This window comes from Clinocottus analis, unplaced genomic scaffold (genome assembly GCF_023055335.1).
Source record: "Clinocottus analis isolate CAN_PGR_092001 unplaced genomic scaffold, fCliAna1.0.p SCAF_11, whole genome shotgun sequence".
Lineage (NCBI taxonomy): Eukaryota > Metazoa > Chordata > Actinopteri > Perciformes > Cottidae > Clinocottus > Clinocottus analis.
In genome coordinates, this window is record NW_027175832.1 from 3874391 (window position 1) to 3892968 (window position 18578).

General features: G+C 40.8%; 3 protein-coding genes across 4 annotated transcripts; all 3 read left to right on the forward strand.

The window, feature by feature from the left end:
* Positions 1-221: 221 nt before the first annotated feature.
* Positions 222-5230, forward strand: zgc:110269 (probable flap endonuclease 1 homolog). The gene is made up of 11 exons (XM_068571326.1): positions 222-509; positions 1250-1316; positions 1729-1831; positions 2106-2160; positions 2275-2336; positions 2453-2589; positions 3321-3381; positions 3502-3633; positions 3712-3857; positions 3947-4091; positions 4358-5230. Exons 1-11 carry the CDS (start codon positions 428-430, stop codon positions 4412-4414), a joined length of 1047 nt encoding a protein of 348 aa, XP_068427427.1. The 5' UTR covers positions 222-427; the 3' UTR covers positions 4415-5230.
* Positions 5231-5476: 246 nt separating this feature from the next.
* On the forward strand, positions 5477-12904 carry agfg1b (ArfGAP with FG repeats 1b). 2 transcript variants are annotated; one of them, XM_068571705.1, is made up of 12 exons: positions 5477-5760; positions 7610-7703; positions 7981-8096; positions 8672-8810; positions 8922-9078; positions 9263-9370; positions 9562-9676; positions 9824-9903; positions 10026-10118; positions 10319-10477; positions 10999-11093; positions 11308-12904. In XM_068571705.1, exons 1-12 carry the CDS (start codon positions 5594-5596, stop codon positions 11362-11364), a joined length of 1380 nt encoding a protein of 459 aa, XP_068427806.1. In that variant the 5' UTR covers positions 5477-5593; the 3' UTR covers positions 11365-12904. The 2 variants fall into 2 exon arrangements, with proteins under 2 accessions (XP_068427806.1, XP_068427807.1); XM_068571706.1 differs by lacking the exon at positions 9263-9370.
* Positions 12905-13251: 347 nt separating this feature from the next.
* fbxo36b (F-box protein 36b) lies at positions 13252-15605 on the forward strand. The gene is made up of 4 exons (XM_068571268.1): positions 13252-13373; positions 13809-13917; positions 14580-14752; positions 14952-15605. The coding sequence occupies exons 1-4, from the start codon at positions 13281-13283 to the stop codon at positions 15348-15350; spliced, it is 774 nt and encodes a 257-aa protein (XP_068427369.1). The 5' UTR covers positions 13252-13280; the 3' UTR covers positions 15351-15605.
* Positions 15606-18578: the final 2973 nt, after the last annotated feature.

Genomic DNA, 18578 nt, shown 5'->3' on the forward strand with positions numbered 1-18578 from the left:
ATGAAATGAGTAGGTTTTTCATGAAGGTTTATTAAAATGTTGCAGTAATCATTTCTTTGTTGCAGTACCTATTACTTAAAGCTGGAGTTTGAAGTCGAATTATTTTACTCTCCTTGTAATATATGAATACATTCATTGTTTGTGAATAAATGATCATTTCCTCCAGAGGCCTGTTTCTGTCCAATGCTGACCTCTACTGCTCTCATAGCGGTTGTGCAACAACTACACTGCAACACCGGAAGATGTCCACAGGACTTTAATTGGACATTGTTGGATATATTGTTAAAGTAAAACCAAAAGTCAACTTCTACTACCACTCATCCTCCACAAACAGCGATTCATTTGGATCAAGCTGTTTCGTTATTTGCGTTCGACCCGGAACACAAATAAGTCTTCATAACAGAGAGTCCGTAGTCCTGGAGAAACAATGGGGATCACCAAACTGGCCGATTTGATCCGCCAAGATGCTCTCGATGCTGTTTCTCATAAGGACATCAGTGACTACTCGGGTAACACGGCTGCTCTCCGTCAGCCTCTCTGTTCTGTTCGGGCTTTCTGTTTTATCAAACGGGGGTGAAAGAGCTAGCGGCTAGCGGCTAACGTTAGCATGCAGTCCACTGATAACAGCGAGCTCGACGATAGCAAACTTTGATTAAAAAAAAACCTCTTGTGAAGTAAAACTAACGTGACCACTGAAACACGTGGACTTCATAGACTTCAATGGTCCATGAAGATGTATTAATAGAGTACTTTTACTCACGTAATGGATCTGAATCACTCCTTATACCCCTTCTCAAGCTTTACAACTAATATAAAATGTAGCAACCTGTAAAACATATTGAATGGTGTTAAAATGACAGCCTAAGGAGATCCAGTTTGATGAAACAATCACTGAAGCATGGAACTCATAATGATTTAATTTAGCTCCATACACTCAAATCTGTATTATGTACTGCCAAATTATTATTATTCGATTCAAATTTTTTTTATAAAGACATTAAATATCGTACATTCTTTTAATTCCAGTCCATCACAGAAGTATGTGATGGACTGAATGAATAGGAATATTTTCCTTTGAAATTAAGTGGATTAAATGTGTTGAGTTCTTCGTAGAACCATTTTAAGTATTGCACTTGAATAATATTCTTAGTCTAATTTGACCTCTGGGCATTATAGACAGGCCATTATGACTATGAAGATGTAGTATGATATGATGCTGATGATGCTGATGCTGTGTCACACCTCACAGGAAAAGTAATCGCACTGGATACATCTATTGTTGTGAACCAATTCCGTACTGCAACACCTTCACTAAGGTGAGCTCCTTACTGTAAAAGTGGATCTTTTGAGACATGGACTTCCTCTTTCTCGGACCAGCAAACTCATATATATATATATATATATATATATATATATATATATATATATATATATATATATATATATATATATATATATATATATATATATATATATTGAATCCTGTTTTCAAACAGCTCTGCACTCATTTTGCTCACACCACTTTGGTGTGTTGGCTTAATTTGTGCGATTTGAGGCTGCACTTCGTGGTTGCTTTGTATATACAATTAGAAACACCTTATAGAAAATCTTGCAATCTGACACAACCACAAACTACAGCCAAAAAGCATATTAAAACCTGTCTGACACAATCTCAACAACAATTACAATTGTGTGAAATGTCCTTTATTTATTATTTCTTCTCTGTAGCCCCCTGACAGGTCTCTTCTTTCGCACACTCACCTTCCTGGAACACGATATAAAGCCAGTGTTTGTGTTTGACGGGAAGCCTCCTGAAGAAAAGTCAGCCGTTGTAAGTGACACCTTTGAGACTGTGTCTTTATACTCAACATGCCCTTAAACACATCTTCCTGGTGTGTGTAAAACAGTCGCTGCTCAGAGACAGACTAATCTGGATTCCACCCTCGTGCTCATAATGCCCATACAACTGCTGTCCTTACACGTCATCTCTAAAATGAGGAAGTGAATTGAATGGGCCAGTACAATATAATACAAACAGCTAACACCTGCAGTGTAATACATTGGACTACCAACCATTCTGATCGAAGCTCCCGTTTTTCCTGCAGCTCGAGAAGCGAGCTGAGGCAGCTGGCTGGAGGTCAGCCAACCGCACAGGCGCAGGTACATCAACACAAATAGAAGTTGTTAGTTTTAGCCTTCATTCCATTCTGGAGAAATACACACTGGTAATATCAAGTTTTCTAAAGGGAGTCTTGACTCTTGTGCTCCATGCAGCATCATCCCAGACCAACGATTGTCTCCAGCTTCTGAAGCTTCTGGGTGTCCCCGTCATCCAGGTATGACCTGCTGAATATATTTCTTCTCATTTCTCTCACTGTCTCTGTCCTTGCTTCATTCACTTCATGTATTTTCCTACATATCGCTCTCTCTTTTTCTCTGTCTGGTACTCCAGGCTCCAGGGGATGCCGAGGCTCTGTGTGCATGGCTGGTGAGAGAGGGCACTGTGGACGCCGTGGCATCAGAGGACATGGACACACTGCCGTTTGGAGGCAATATTCTAATCCGCCAGCTAAACGCCAAGAAGGACAGGTGAGAACTGTACAATTAAGGTGTTGCTTTAAGGATTTTACTGTAGTTTTCTATGTTTTAATCCATTCCTTTGTCTGCAACACACTCCATGCTATGCTGGCCAATTAACAAAGTATTCGCCTTTGTTAAAAGCCTTTGATCAACATGGTTTGTATGTTCGGTTGTATTTTTGGTAAAATAACTCTCATTTTCGAAAGTTTTCTGGGGCTGGTGTATTCAAGTATTCCTCAGAACCTCTGACCTCTAAGACTTGAAAGAACATCAATCCATTACTTGTGTTTTTAACAGACTCAGAAGCTCATTCAGCTCACGACTAAAGAGGCCTCAGTGTTCTACTGAGTGACTCAGAAAGTCTTTTATTCGAGCAGTGGCAGATTTTTTTAATGACCACTTTTAGTTGTTTTTTAGATGTAACATCTTTTCAGCTGTTAATAATGTTATCACGCTCTTCATGGTGTTATTTTATTAATGTCATCTTTTGTTGTGTGTTTGACTTGGTGGCAAATGAGTGTCCTTTGGGCATTAATGAATCTTTCTAATCTAATTTATTCATTTTAGCTTTTGACACAAGGGGATCTGAAGTTGCTAATCTGTGGTGATATTGATGTATTGACATCACTGAATTCCCCTATCCCACTTTATTTACAAATATCCAATCTATGTCTTTTAGCTGAATACGACTGAGTTTTCTAAACTAATCTCATATATATTTCTGCTCTTCTTCTTTCCAGTGAGGTGGTTGAATATTCTTTAACCAGGCTGTTAGAGAAACTACAAATAAGTCAGGAGGAGGTGAGACTGGAACCTTTAAAGATGTATTTGAAAGCATATAATAGTCATACATTATAATTCATAATACCATGTCACAAAAAGTCCTCAAACTTTCCTTCTTTTGCACTTTTCTTCCACCAGTTTGTTGACCTGTGCATTTTGTTGGGCTGTGACTACTGTGACAAGATAGCCGGTCTGGGTCCAAAGAGAGCTCTGACATTGATCCAGAAGCACCGAACTATTGAAAATGTGGTTTTGCATATCAACAGAAAGGTACTACATGTTTTTTTTTATTCTGTTTTCATTCTGCATCACAAAAAAGTGTAAGACCCCGTATCCACTACCTTTCAGACCTATCCTGTGCCACATTTCTGGAAGTACAAAGAAGCCCGGAAGATATTCTTGGATGCACCACAAACAGTAGCTCCTAAACTTACCTGGGCTGAGCCAGATGAAGAAGCCTTGGTAAGGCTCCTGTGTCACGTCAAACACGTTAAGTACGTACTTTTTGCTTCAGCCCACCTCACATGCTTCTCTGACTTTTTTAAAGACAGTTGTGACTGAATACCCGTTGATATGTTTTTAGGGAGGACCGGGTCCGTCATCGAATGGAGAAGTTCCGTCAGACGCGAAAAAGTAAGCGAGAGGAGAGGGAAAAGGCAAAGATAGCAGGCGGTAGCAGGCAGTCTCGCCTGCAGGAATTCTTTAGAGTTACCAGAAAGAGGGAGCAGGTGAGCGCAACAGAACAATCTCCTACAAAAATATACATTTTAATTTAAGGTAGTGTAAAGCTTAATTGATTCACAACATGATAAATTGGAGGAAACTTATGATTAAATTTACTAAAATCTATGAACAAGTATCTTTAAAAAATTTGGATCATGATTTTTACTCTATTCAAGCAGTCAGTTAGAATCACAAATGAATCATTATTTATTTTCATTAGTTCCAAATGTGGTGTGTTGATTAGTCTGAATAATTGTCCTTCTTCCATTAGCCCGTGGAAGCTGCAGAACCTTTAAGCAGCAAAAGAAAGAGGCCAAAGTCAAAATAAGGCTGCCAACATCTCCCGCTTGCTGTCTCCACCATGCCACCATCCAAGTTTGAAGTTTTTTAGTTTGAACTCTTGCTAAGCTGTCGGCATGTCCAGACATCCTAAACCATCAAGAGACAGTCCTGTGATCCAGATCGTGACATTCCTGCCATAAGGTTGTTATTTTTTAACACCAGGCTTCATTCCTGTACTGATGACAAGATCCATGTCAGTGGCTAAATTCAAGTATTTCTATTTGTATCTTCTGTAACACAAATAATTGGAAAACTTCAACAGTTTTAGAGCCTGCAGCTTTGTATTTTGAATCATGGTTTTGTAACAGTATTAGAAGAAAACTTTGCTTTTCCGAGTGCCTTCTTGTTACCTTATAATTTAAAAGAAGCTAAAACCGGTATCTTTATGTGTTTGAAATGGGGCGGATCTGGTCTAAGCAGCAGAGTCTGCAACAATGCAGTTTACTGAGCAGTTCTTCGGTGGATCCAGCAGTTTCCTGCAAAGCTACCAAGACAAGCAGAGCAGGCGGTGGACGGCTATGAAAGAGAACAGTGTGATCACTGTCATGGAGTCCTTCCCCCCAAGCCAAAGCTGGAAACAGGGGACGCCTCATCACCAGACATTCAATGAGCACCTGTTGTGAAAAGGGTGCCAAGGCAGAGACCAAAGACTTGAATTTTAAAACATGAACTAACGGGCATCAAGTTAAAAAAAAGAGACAGCGAGATGTTTAAAACCATGTGAAGAAAAGTTTATTTTTTGAAAATGCGTGTAAATAATACAGTATGCAGTTTGTTTTATTTTTATGTTTTATATGCAATGCTGTTGGCCATTTTTAAATAAAATACTGTTGAAGTGTATTTGTTTGTCTGATGTTATTGTGCAAAGTGTGATTGGTATTTCTCAATATGTTTTTCTGACAAAATCCCTCATAGCAAGCGTCGCTTTTAATCCAATGACAAGGCGTCATTCCGAACCAACAGGTGGCGCTTGTGCTCGTAAAGCCGGTTTATTCCACACATCTTGCCGTGTAGAAGAAGTATTTGTCAGTCGCCCAGTCTCCCCGGCTCGAAGGTGTCTGGCTGCCGCCGCCGCACCCGACTAGTCTCTCTGAAGACACCCTCCCTGTCCCAGGTCCTTTGACCACACGTCCTCCGCGGGGATACCAGACCGCTATTTTCGGCCATGGCGACGAACGCGAAGCGAAAGCAGGAGGAGACTCATTTGAAGATGCTCCGGGAGATGACGAGCCTGCCCGCGAATAGAAAATGCTTCGACTGCGACCAGCGCGGCCCGACCTATGTCAACATGACAGTGGGCTCCTTCGTCTGCACCACCTGCTCGGGGATCTTGTGAGTTTCTTTTTGGCCCAAACTATCATCTTTATTGTTCACAGTGTCCACAGCAGGCGAGGAAGAGGCGCCGCTGCCGTCCCGGGTCCGGTATGGTCCGGTCCACATCTGCCTTTCCGGTGCCGTTAGCTTGTTAGCTAGCGTTAAAGTCAGGACAGGTATCATCTGTTCTGCCCTGGGCCGTTGGGCTACACACCTGGGTCGTGGGTTCGGGTGACGTAGTGTCGGCAGCTAGGTTTGTTTATAGCTCTATTCAATGTGATGTTGTTCACACACTTTAGTGGTTCCGGTGACTTTATTGTCTGTGTGCTCATGGAAAAGCTCGCTCAACGTGAAGGCTCACATACCGAACAGTCAAATATTTGACCACCTTGTCTAAAGCATCACGTCAGAGGGCAGCCTCCTCTACTTGAACTTTAGCTGGATCTCCAACACGGAATCACACACACACACACACACACACACACACACACACACACACACACACACACACACACACACACTAGAAGTGTGTGACACACACGCCTCTAGATAAGCCGCACACGTCCATGAGATAAGCAGGAGCAGGGTGTGTCTCATAAATTGGGAAGACTCAGTGGGTCGCCTGCTGTGGGATGAAACCACGTTTTACTCAGATGCCTCATTATGAAATCATAACTAGGGTTGAACCCGATTGACTGCCCACTAACATTTTAGTTTCTCTAGAGGTAAACATGTTTGCCAATTTTTTTTGGTCACTATGTTACATACGTTGCAGTGCATCGTTGCTGTTTATGTGCGGTATTTCCCCGTGTAGTTGTAAGCTGGTTGTCTGTGCGTGTTGTTGACTGTAGTATGAAATGGTTTGTATACAATGTAAGACATGTTTTAGCTCAAACGACACTGCTAAGACCAGCAAGTGTGTGTTATTCCTTGCAGTTGAATTAGTCTTTGCAATTATCCATTATTACACTATACATAAAAAGGATAGTAGAACGCCAGTAAGGAAAAGTTAAATTGGTTAAATAACTAACCTTTGAATGCTTGGACAGTGCTGGTATATGTTTTAATACTTAAAAAAAAGAATGAACCCCATTGGACTTTTCTATTTATTTCTTTTTGCTTAATGATCTCAGTGGATAGATTGGGCAACAACAAGTGACACAAACTAAGTACAAATGTGTAAACATAACAAAGTTTATTACAGAACTATTCACCCTGTGGAAATACGTTTTAGTTGAGGCACCTTTGGTTTCAGCCTTTATTCTATGTGGATGCACCTGCATTAGCTTTGCACATTTGGACACTGCAGTTTTCCTTTAGTCTTCTTTGCCAAACTCTTAAAGCGCTGTTACGTTGCCGTGAAGAGCAATTTTAAAATAAATTATGGTTTGGATGGATCTCTGGATGCCGACTTGGCCACACCAGGACATTAACATTGTTGGTTTTCAGCCATTCCTGTTATGAATTCCTTTAGGTTTTTCCCCAGTATGTGTCTTGAGTGTCAGACTTAATTTATCCTCAATCCCAACAAACCTTTCTTGGCCTGCAGCAGCATCTGCAGAGCATGATGCTGCCATTACAGGCCTTCATGGTGGTGGTGGTGGTGGTGGTGATGGTTGGAGGTGTATTGGTGTCACCAGACCAAAAACTCGAAACCCAAAATCCAAGGTGTTTAAAAAAGTTTAACAAGCAGTAAATACCTCTGATATTTTGTTGATTTGCATTTTAGAAATGTCTGTCAAATGTTGAATATCAATCCGTCTGTGGTTGGGTTGTAGTTTCTCATCTCATGTCACATGAACAGCACTGGAGTTGCATCCTGCTCCTCTTGTTCTTTTAAGCTAACATATGCCTCCTCCACCCACAGACGAGGACTGAACCCCCCACACAGAGTGAAGTCCATCTCTATGACCACATTCACACATCAGGAAATTGAGTTTCTACAGAAACACAGCAATGAGGTATCAAGCACTGTGCACACGTTACGACAAAGGAATCCGCACTATATTTCACAATATTTTAAAAGTCATTCTGGATTTGGTTCTGAAGTGGCATTTTTCTGAACCCTGCATAGTCAACTTTATTGGCTTTCCTCTCCCAACTTTTTTTCCTCCCATTTCTCGTCATCCCCTCCCCCTTCCCTTTACTTTCTCTCACCTCTCTCCCGGCTCTGCCACCACCCCCACCCCAATCCTCTCTTTACCTCCCACTCTCCTCATTCCTCTGCCCCCCCTGTAGGTCTGTAAACACATCTGGTTGGGCCTCTATGACGACAGGACATTAGTTGTTCCAGATTTCCGAGAACCACAGAAAGTAAAAGAGTTCCTTCAGGAAAAATATGAAAAGAAAAGATGGTAAAAAAACTTCAAGATGTTTGTTTGTTTGTTTGTTTGATTGATTGATTGATATATTTAGTTTTGAGTATAATCTGTTAAAGAATCACAAACTGACATTCATGACATTGTTTCAGATCATCCTTTTATCCATTTTATAAATGGTTAAATCACCTTGTAAAGCGCTATACAAATAAAATGTATGATTATGATTACTTTTAACAGTGAATGTCAAAGGTTCTGCAGGTATTTTAATAATGCTGGAAGTGCGGCCACCGTCAAAAACATTTGGCAATTATAGATTTGATTAACCATATGTTTTAGTTTGATAGCATGCTCTTCATTAGTGTGGACCTTCTATTTCTACATGTTACTTTCCCTTTTCACTGCAGTTTTGGTGGAAAGAGAGCACATTTGCTTTGTGAAGGAAGGTCCCATTTCATTTATATATTTACCTTTTATCCCAATCAGCTCAAACGATTACCTACCTATTTTTTGTACTCTCATAGTGCCCAGTTATAAAAGTTGCTTGTATTTTTTTGCTTTTAAAAAAAAAAACATGTCTACATCTGTGGTGTTATTTCATGGATGCCTAGGTATGTCCCTCCAGACCAGGCACGAACAGTAGCAAGTGTCCAGGCCTCGGTGTCTGGCTCCTCAGCCAGCAGCACTGGTAGTACTCCAGAAGTCCACCCCCTGAAGACCTTGCAGCTCAACAAGACCCCACTGCGCCAGGTACCAGAGATGTACACTGAGGCTCTAGTTGACCATTAGATATGCATCTATAAAGCATTTTGGAATTAAGAGAAAAATTGTAACTCATTTTTTTCCCCGGCTACTGCCCAGTCACCAGGACTAGATCGTTCCCAGGCTCATAGCGCCGCTCAGGAGAAGAAGTTTGACTTGCTGTCAGACCTGGGAGGAGACATCTTTGCTGCTCCATCGACTCAAACTTCTAGCTCCACCAACTTTGCCAACTTTGCACATTTTCCAAGCCAGTCAGGTGAGCCAGCTTTCTCAGAAAGGTCTTTGAAGTCCAACATTTTACTCACACACTCATTGCAGATTAATACAGATATGTATCACTGTTTAGCCTTTGGTTTGTCATCATTCCATGCATTGCCTTGCCATTGTTTTTATTTCCACATTCATTGTATGTGTTCATTTTTCCTTGTGTATGGCTGCAGCACCTCAGGGTAATTCAGATACCAACTTTGCCAACTTTGAGGCATTTGGAAACACTACAATTCCATCCCACCTGAGCACGTCCCCCCCCTCAAAGTCCTTTTCATCAGGTACCCCCTCCCCTTCATTGTCTTTCCTCCACCCTATCCACACACACTCACCTTCATCTCAGTATTTTGTTGCTAATTTCTTCCCCACTGTGTCCACTGGTCAAGCTCTTTCTGTATTCATCCACCTGCTATAGATGGTTAGGGCATGTGCTTTTTTTTTCTTTATCATTTTCTTCTAAATTTGTTGAAAGGTGGAGGTGTGCCAATCCCATCAATGTCGAGTGCCGTCCCTGCCCAGTCCAACCACAGAGAGGATCGCTATGCAGCGCTGGCTGAGTTGGACAACGAGCTCAGCAATGTGCCAGGGTGAGAGCTGGGCAGGCACACTCATACACACATTAATATTGTAATAGCATTGCTGATACATTTTAATTCAACTTTATTTTTTTTAATAAAAAGCCTGTCATGCATGTATTAATAAACATATTTAAAAACATGTACTTTAATTTACAGGAACTTATTTGGACCAGTGCTTGGTTCATCGCCAGCCCAGAATCCACCTGTGTTACCCAGCATGCAGCCTGGTTTTGGAGGTGGTTATAGTGTTTACTACTACAGTGGTGCATGAGAGAATGAAAATATATTTTCAGAGCTGTGCATTTAATATACGTAACTTGAAGACTCATTTAGCAAATTCCTCCTGCATTTCATCTAGCCGTCCCATCCACAAATCCCTTTGTTGCTGCAGCTGTTGCCCCTGAGATGGCCACCAACCCTTTCCAGGCCAATGGCAGAGCTCCAGCTGCAGGTGTGTGTGCATTTGAAGTTGAGTGTATTCAACATGGCACATTTTAAATTAGACATTTGTGTTACTTTGATGTAACCCAGTTACATTGCCAAGTAGCTTTGTGTTTGCCAAAGAATCTAGAATTTACTCCTCCTTGTATGTGTGTGTTGTGGGTGTGTTTGTGCATTTGTGTACACACACATACTGCGTGTGTCTCATAGCCTCGTTTGGCACTGGCTCTATGAGCATGCCGGCCGGCTTTGGGAATGCATCTTCCTACTGCCTCCCGACCAGTTTCAGCGGAAACTTCCAGCAGCAATTCCCTGGCCAGGCTCCCATCCCTTACTCTCAACCTGGGGCCTACCACCCTCAGTCCAATGGTTAGTGGCCTCCCACATGCCTTTATCCTTTTACCCTGTTCCACCTGTGTAGTACCTGTCAGTGATTTAGGCCACATGCAGCATTTTCCTTGGCATGGATTGTAAATTGTCTTAATCTAGAAGATGGCTGTCTGCATTGGGAATTGTGTTGCTGTTGCAAATTAAAAGTAAGGCTCATCAGTGGCAGCTATTGCACAGTAATAAAAGGTTGCATTTGGGGTGAAAAGCCTTTTGTTATGTACAAAGCTGCGGACCAAAACCACAAGGAACAAGTCTGACATAAGGCTCTATTCACCTCTGAATGCAATCTGACATACTGGGCATAGCTCTCTCATTTTTTCGTACAATCTTTTTATAGTTTTAGTTTCTCATGATTTAGTTCTGTGTATCTTTGACTCTTTAAAGCCTGCTTTTTATTGCCTGTTGATTTAATGGTTGCGATGAAATGTTTTCATGACACATTGCATAACTGCTGGAGTGGGAAGCCTCAACCTGTATATCTCTTTCTCTGTCACCCCTAGGCCCTGCATTCCCAGTCTATGGTCTGAACAAGCCGTCCATGACACCCTTTGGGCAGCCCATGGCTTGCCCTGGCATGTCCAATAACCCATTCATGGTGAGCATCTTGAACTTTTTGGATTAAAGGAGGAAATAAAGGATGTACAGTGTGTGTGTGGGAGAGTATGAGGGGTGGGGGCGGGGGCTTTATCAGTTTAAGAAAAGTGTACTTCACTGAAAACCATGCTATTTATCGCATGCATTTTGAAGAAATACTTGTTTCATAATGTTTTCTGTTCGCGCTTTAAATCTCTTTCCCTCTCTCATTTCAGGCTGGAGCCCCAGGTGGGTCGTTCCCTTCAGGGGGTTCAACCAACCCGTTCCTGTAGCACAACTCCCAGTCTTTGCCACCAGAGGGCAGCATGCAGCACATATTCAACGCTCTGTTCTGTCACACAATCAGTGGCAGTGCTTTTTTTAAAACATTTTTTTTAAATTCCTCATGAAAAAAAAAAAGGTTTACAACACTATGAAGGAATACAAAGGACTACATTGAAGACTATGGGACTGTTATAAGGGAAATGTACTGTTGGGACTATATACAATACATTATATGCTTTTTATTTTTTGTTTATGACTGTAAGCTCTGTGCATATCATCATTTGTAATCACAATTAAGTACATGCAATGTATAACAAAGACTGAGTGAACAAGGGTAAGTATACACACCTTGTGGAAAAAACCCACTACAAACTATCTACGTAGGTAAGGGCATAGACTTTAAGATCATTCTCTGGTTGTAATCAAATCCATAATCTTGTTTGAAGCAACCATGATGATGCAAGTTTTCATTCTCAAATGGGATTTATTTTTGTCATTTCAGCATAATTGTGCTTTAACTGGAGCTAAGGTGCAAACACGTACTTTATTAACTTACAAGTTGCCTATAACCCAAACAATGTATGGTTATATTAGACTAATATCCCAAGTAGGTGGGTGGGATACAGCCTTGAGCCTGAACTATTATACATCCTTTCGTTTTTATTGCCAATACCTGTGAGATTGAAGAAAAAACAAAACCGGTTGGGGCGTTTTTCTTATTTGAAACCAGGGGCAGCTCCTTGGATATGTAGCCAGCATAGAGTTCAGATTGTTTTCTAACCCACCACCTAAAGGGACAAGCATGTCTACCAGAGCACAAATGGAGGAAGGAGACAAGAAGCGAGGCTTTAAGAGGACTATGTCTATGTCCTGTTACCTCTCCTAATCTTTAGATATTGGCAAATTGTCACATGTACTTTTAAGTGACCTCTCTTTTGCTTCAGATAAACACTATATTTTAGGAATATGGTAAAGGCAAAAGGAAAAACTGTTAAGGGTTGTGGGTGTGATCCAAATTGGGTTGCATCCTCAATAAAGTAGTTATCCACAGGGTTGTGGTTGACAGGGTATGACAGGTTTACCAGCCCCAGCCCAGACAAATACATGTACACACTTTAAACGCAATACAGGATAACAACCGCTCCATCAGGCTTGATCTTAACAGTGCTGGAAGTATCAAAGAGTTCAAATTGATGAAAGAGATATCCGCACACTTAGATCTATGCAGAGTACACTTTATTAAGTATAAAGGGTCTCTTTAAACTAAATATTTATCATATGTTAGTTATGTTGTATTCACTACACTCCCTTAATAACTGTTATTTGCTTTCTTATTATAAGCTTGTGGAGTGAAGAACAGGAGGATGAGAAATACGGATGTTCTTTCAGTTTGCTTTAAATTAAGGAAAGGAGAAGGAACAGATTAATTTGGGGATTATTACATTACAGGATCAGCCTGGGACTGAACCGGTGTCTCATTTGTGCCACCAATGACTAACAATGAATTTGACCATGTGTTTCTTGTCTTTACAAGAATAGGTAAGTAAATGTGTACATATATAAATATATGTATAAATAAATTAAAAGATTTTTAACTACAATCTTGACTTTGTGTAACTGTCTTTTGATGATTCCACCAGAGAAGATATTAAATGCACTCAGTTTATTAGGTAAAACTAAGAAGATGGGTGTTACTGATATTGTGTCCATTTAACTTCTGTCAAGAAGAGTATGTTGATATGATAAACACTCAAGGAAACGAGGAGTCCAGAAGAAGCCTCGGGTCGAGGAAACGAGGAGTCCAGAAGGAGCCTCAGCTCGAGGAAACCAACGGTTACGTCCCAACGGTCATCTCTCTGAAGCCCCACGAGGGCGCTGTTAAACCGAAAAGGCGCCGTTGTCATGACAACAAAGACACACTGACATGGCCTCCCTTCTGACCGAGCCGCTGTTTGAGACGTCCGGACGCGCTCCTACAGCCAATAACTTTTATAATTTTATTGTCACCAAGTCTTATGTAAGTATTGATGTTCATGGCCCGTGATTCATTACCGTGGGTGTAAACTAAGCTACATGTATTAAACAAAGGGTAACGATATCTAGCTTCTTGCAATTTAGCGAGCTAATTTAAGCTAATCTTTTTCCAACACAAACAGAGAACAGACCATTTATCTGTCATATTCCGTTTCCTAAAGTATAACGTTAAGCTAAAATAAATCATAATTCATTATCACACGGCCATGACCGGTTTGCTCCTGCCTCTTCAGGAACACCTGGTTATATTGACTTTTTTGCCGAACAGACCTCGGCCCTGCGCCCCCAAGTGGTGGGAGGTTTAACACAAAACAACAACACAAAACAATAACAAAATGGCTTTTAACAAAAGCATTCAAGAAAAAAAGATGCGTTTTTAGCTTGTTATAATATCTAACTTTTGACTGGCCACTTCCAGGTGGTCTGGAGATGGTGGAAGATATCTCCGAGAGCTGTAGACCGGTATGCCAAGCCCGGGGAGGTGAAGGAGTCTCACCAGGACTTCTTGGCCAACTCTTGGGTGCAGAGTAAGGATATCAAATTCAGCAAAACACATGCTAACCTCAATGGTTTAAACAAAAAAAATGTTTTTATGCAATGTAAAGGAGTGGTGATGTGCATGCGGGCTGGCTCACACTTGAATAGAACAGATCGTTATTGTCACTATGACAAGTCAAACATGTCTGCTGTGAAAAACGTCATATCAGTGAGTTCTGCTGCTCTTTCATCATAGGCAAAAACCTTTTTTATTGCAGATATTTTGACTTATATTGATATGAGCTGAACGTGTGTGGCTCAGTAGTGGTATATCACAAGGGTACTTAAAGCAGAAGCACTCACTGCTTTTGAGTTCACTCTAAAAAAAAAAGAAAAAAAAAGTACTTAACGGTTTGTGGTTCCTCCATTGTGGCTTTGTGCCAGTAATATTTACAGGGTTGTGTCTGTTTTATAAAAAGATTTAAAAGGTTACATATTGTATTAACTGCTAAAACACTTGGGGTTTGACAAGCCCTAATATAGCATACGTTTTTAGCATGCTTTGCCAATAGTAGACCTGTACAGAAATCCATTACAGTGTTTCAGGTATTTATCACTTCATATTCAGATAGTGTCTTGTGAATGTTGTATGTTAGGACAAATTGAATGTATGAATATGGATGACTGGTGAAATAACAGGCTTCTTTTCCAGGTGAGGTCAGCATGGTTTTCGGTCATCGAATCTTGCAGTACACCAAGGCTTTGTGCCAAGGCCATTATGATTATCTGGACCACCTGCCTGACGCCTTACTTCTGCGGATCATAAATTGTCTAGAACTAGAGGATGTCGGTCAGCTCGGACGAACGTCACGCAGGTTCAAAAAGGTGAGTTCCAGAGAGATGCTTAAAAAAACAACTATATCCTGAGATCTGTTATTTAAGATTGTCCCATTGCATTTTGTCTTCTGACAACAACAATTTTATTGTTCGATTGATTTGATACATTGAAAATGATATCAATGCAATAAAATCCCCTCTTATGCTTGCTGTAATATCACTTATACAAGGCACTTCTGCTCCTCAGCTATGTGGGTCAGAGAAGTTTTGGGAGCAGGCAGTGCAGCGGCGCTGCAACACAGTGTCGGCTGAGATGGCTTCTCTCGCACTCGACGGGGGCTGGCGCAGCATCTTCTTCACCAGTAAGCTGCAGCTGCAGAAGTTGATCAGGCGCAGAAGGCTGAAGGCGAAGGAGCATCAGGAGGGACCAGTCTCTCCAGATTCAAAGGCAGAGAAATCTCCTGATGCGATCTATCGCTCTGATTTAGACCCTGACCCGAAGCCTAAATTGGAGGCTGGCTCTGATTCCTGTGTGCGTGTGCCTTGCCAACTATGTGAGGATGTAAAGAACAGTGTGTTGCAAACGCCTGTAGAACAGGGCACTGACCGAGGGGAGACTGCCGTGCAGACCAAGACAGGACAATGAGTTCATTCTTTTGTCACATATTGAGGAAGCCCTGTGTTTTAGGCTTGCTGTTCCATATCTGGATTGATATGCCATTTTATACTCGGCAGTTGTGCATTGATTATTTGCAGAATATTTTCTTTTATTTGTCGAATATAAAAATAAATCAAAATGTTTGATATGATTGTTAACTTGTCATTTTAGGGACATTTTCATTCATTGTGCCATGACTTTTCTGACTTGGAATACATTAATAAAACCAACAAAAAAATGCTACATGTACATATTTGTTCATTGAATATACACATATTTATGTACAATATTGTAGAATGCAATATTTAATTTAATATACAAAATGCAATTCTGCTGGCTGCAGATTGTCATTAATGAAATCTCAGTAACTGCCACTTTCAAACATGGTCATTTATTTATGTTATAATTCACTTAAATAGGTTGACTAGCAGACATCTCAAATAACATGGTCTTAATTTAAAGATATTAAGAAACTGCTTTTTGTTGACAAGTAGTCCATTCCAAATTTGTTTCTCATTTAATAAAAACCATTCAGGATTGTGTGACCTTAGAAAAATGTTTTTTTAATTGTTTTAATTCAAACAAAGTTGAGATCGACACAATAACTAGAACTGGTATAAAAAAGTGTCTAAGTTGGGGAAAAACAAAATAATAATAACAGTTCAAAGAACTGTTTTGGTTTACAGGTACGCTATCTATTTGAAAAGGTCAACTTGGTCAGTAACAGTTACATCATGATCTGGATTCTGAGAGGACACAGATAACGTCTGTGAGTTTGATAGGATTAAGAGTGCAGTGCACACAATAACACGAGCCCCTAGGGGGCACATGCCGCCAGTGCTGACGGTCCGTCCTGTGCTCAGCTCATATTGACATCATCAGTGTCTTGAGACAGTTTGAGCAGGGATTAACCAGGTGTGAGTAGCAGCCACCTGTGCTACTGGCCTGCACTGTATCTACTTAAAGGGACATTTCACCACTTTTTCTGATCGTATGCAGGGTCTGCTACTGAATTATTTGAGTCCAGAGTGCACATCCGGAAAGTTTAGGAGTTCTGCAAAGTACTATTCAAAAATATTCCCAGCTCGGGGGGAGCAGTTCACTGCCCTTTTTCAAACATATCGGGGGCTTGTCAGGAGGGTGAATAATAACAAATAGACACCTGGAAGTCATCTCTTGTCAAAGCTTTTCGGGCGGCCAATCATTCAAACCGCACCACCCCAGCTGTTTCACTCTGAATTCACCTGGCCAAGCCATCCTCAGCACCTGAGCTGCTGGTCAGTCTCCCTTCCTCAAAGAAGCATTCATATTGAGGAGGAGAAGTAACTGCTTCCAAATTCTATTTAAGCCCAAGTCTGAGGCCGGCCATTTTAATGCAAGTTAACATGGCCATAAGGCTATCAGCTCCACTCTCAGGCAATATTTATGCAGCCTAATCTTGTATACATTTATGGTCTTCAGTTTTCTTTTCATATCTGCATGAACGTGTATTGTAGTATTGTAATAGGATGTTAGTTCGCCCTTTCCCTCCTTTTGTGCAAAGCTTGAGAGAGGCCCTAATAGGATGGAGCCAGACCACGTAAAGACCCCATAGTGAACCATGTGGGAAATGGGATGAGTATGCTCTGCTCATCTTAACCCTTACTTCCTCTTGAGGCCGGGCTAATCCTCACAAGGTTAAAGGAACAGGCAGCTCAAAGAGCAAACATCTAAAGCAGAATAGAGGAGACAGACATTTCTCTGATGTATGCATATGTTCCTTTGCTCAAGTTCTGAACAACTCCCTTCATCTCCCTCGCCGCCACTGTATCACTTCATCCCACGTTGCATTTTACAACAGCTCGTTTAAGGCCGGTGCCTAACACATTTCTTGAAGGTTTTTCACTAATTTGTGATGGCTCTCAATGACAGCTACACGGCTCAGCAGGGATCCCACGGAGTCACGTGGGAGCTCTCGTCTTACCACTCTTTGCTTTTTCCTGACCTGGTAAAAGATGAAACCTTTGACCTATTTTCATCCACTCAGGAGGCTTAAGTTCTTTACTGTCACTATGATCTATTTAAAACATGCGTTACATTTGATATTCACAGCTGTGTCTTTAAATGACGAGGCGCTTCTCTTCATCTTGAATTGTAGTTTGATGAAAATAAGCAAATAGGATGCAAATTAAATAACCATCAATGTATTCCGTCCTTTTTTTTTTAATGTAACAGACAAACCTGTTTAAAATCAACATTTCTCTGAGGAAATTGTGATCTCATTTCATTGATTGCTGTGATTCTTTGTATTTACAACAGTATTCATTCACTTCCACTTTGCTGGCTCTGTGCGGATGTCTTCTGGCCTTTAAGTCAAAAGGTCTGGAGCTCTCTGACGCCAAGCAAAGCCTTTGATCTTGTGCAGGGCGCTGACAGCTTGAGACCATTTGAGTAAAGATTAGCTAACATTATCTGAGGTTTAGTGTCAGGCTAAAGCCATGTGCCAATTCATCATATTGCATTTGTGAAAATGTATTCCATTATGTATGCACGTTTCACACGTTACTCACTTCCAACACAAACCTTTACACCCAATTTAAGCTACAATCTGAAACGACATTAAAACGACTAAAAAAGTACAGGGAGAAGAAAATAAATCTTCTCAAAACAAATAACAAAAATGGTTTACACATATGTTTGCCTATGTTTTTAACAACATTTTGTGTATGTATCCACATGTCTATTAAACGACGATTCATTGATGTGTAAAATTGTATTTTGGATTACATTATCAATAAAAAAAAATTGAAGAACATGCTCTTTTAATAACTAAAATTAGTCCAGTGGTGGCCACGGAGTAATGAGGTTAAATGATGAAAATAAAACAGACAGATTTAAAGGAAGCTTTCTGAAGTACCTGCCCTGTTGGCAGGAGGAAGGAGAAGAAGATGAGGATGCCATATCACAGGCCATGTTGACTAAATTGACTCCAGTGAAAGTATTGCAGTTATTCTGCTCATTGCCACAATAGCTCATGAACATGCCCATCAAAACAGCACTATGTCACTCCAGTTGTCACAAGTTCTTTAGAGGACTTTTTGACAGTCGTTAAAGTTGTCCCTCTCATTACAGAACATGTTCTGCTTCTTTTTGAGTCTTTTTGCTGCATCTCACCATTACATATATATGTCAAAGAACCAATTGGCCCTCTGTTAGAGACGACTGAACACCACGAAC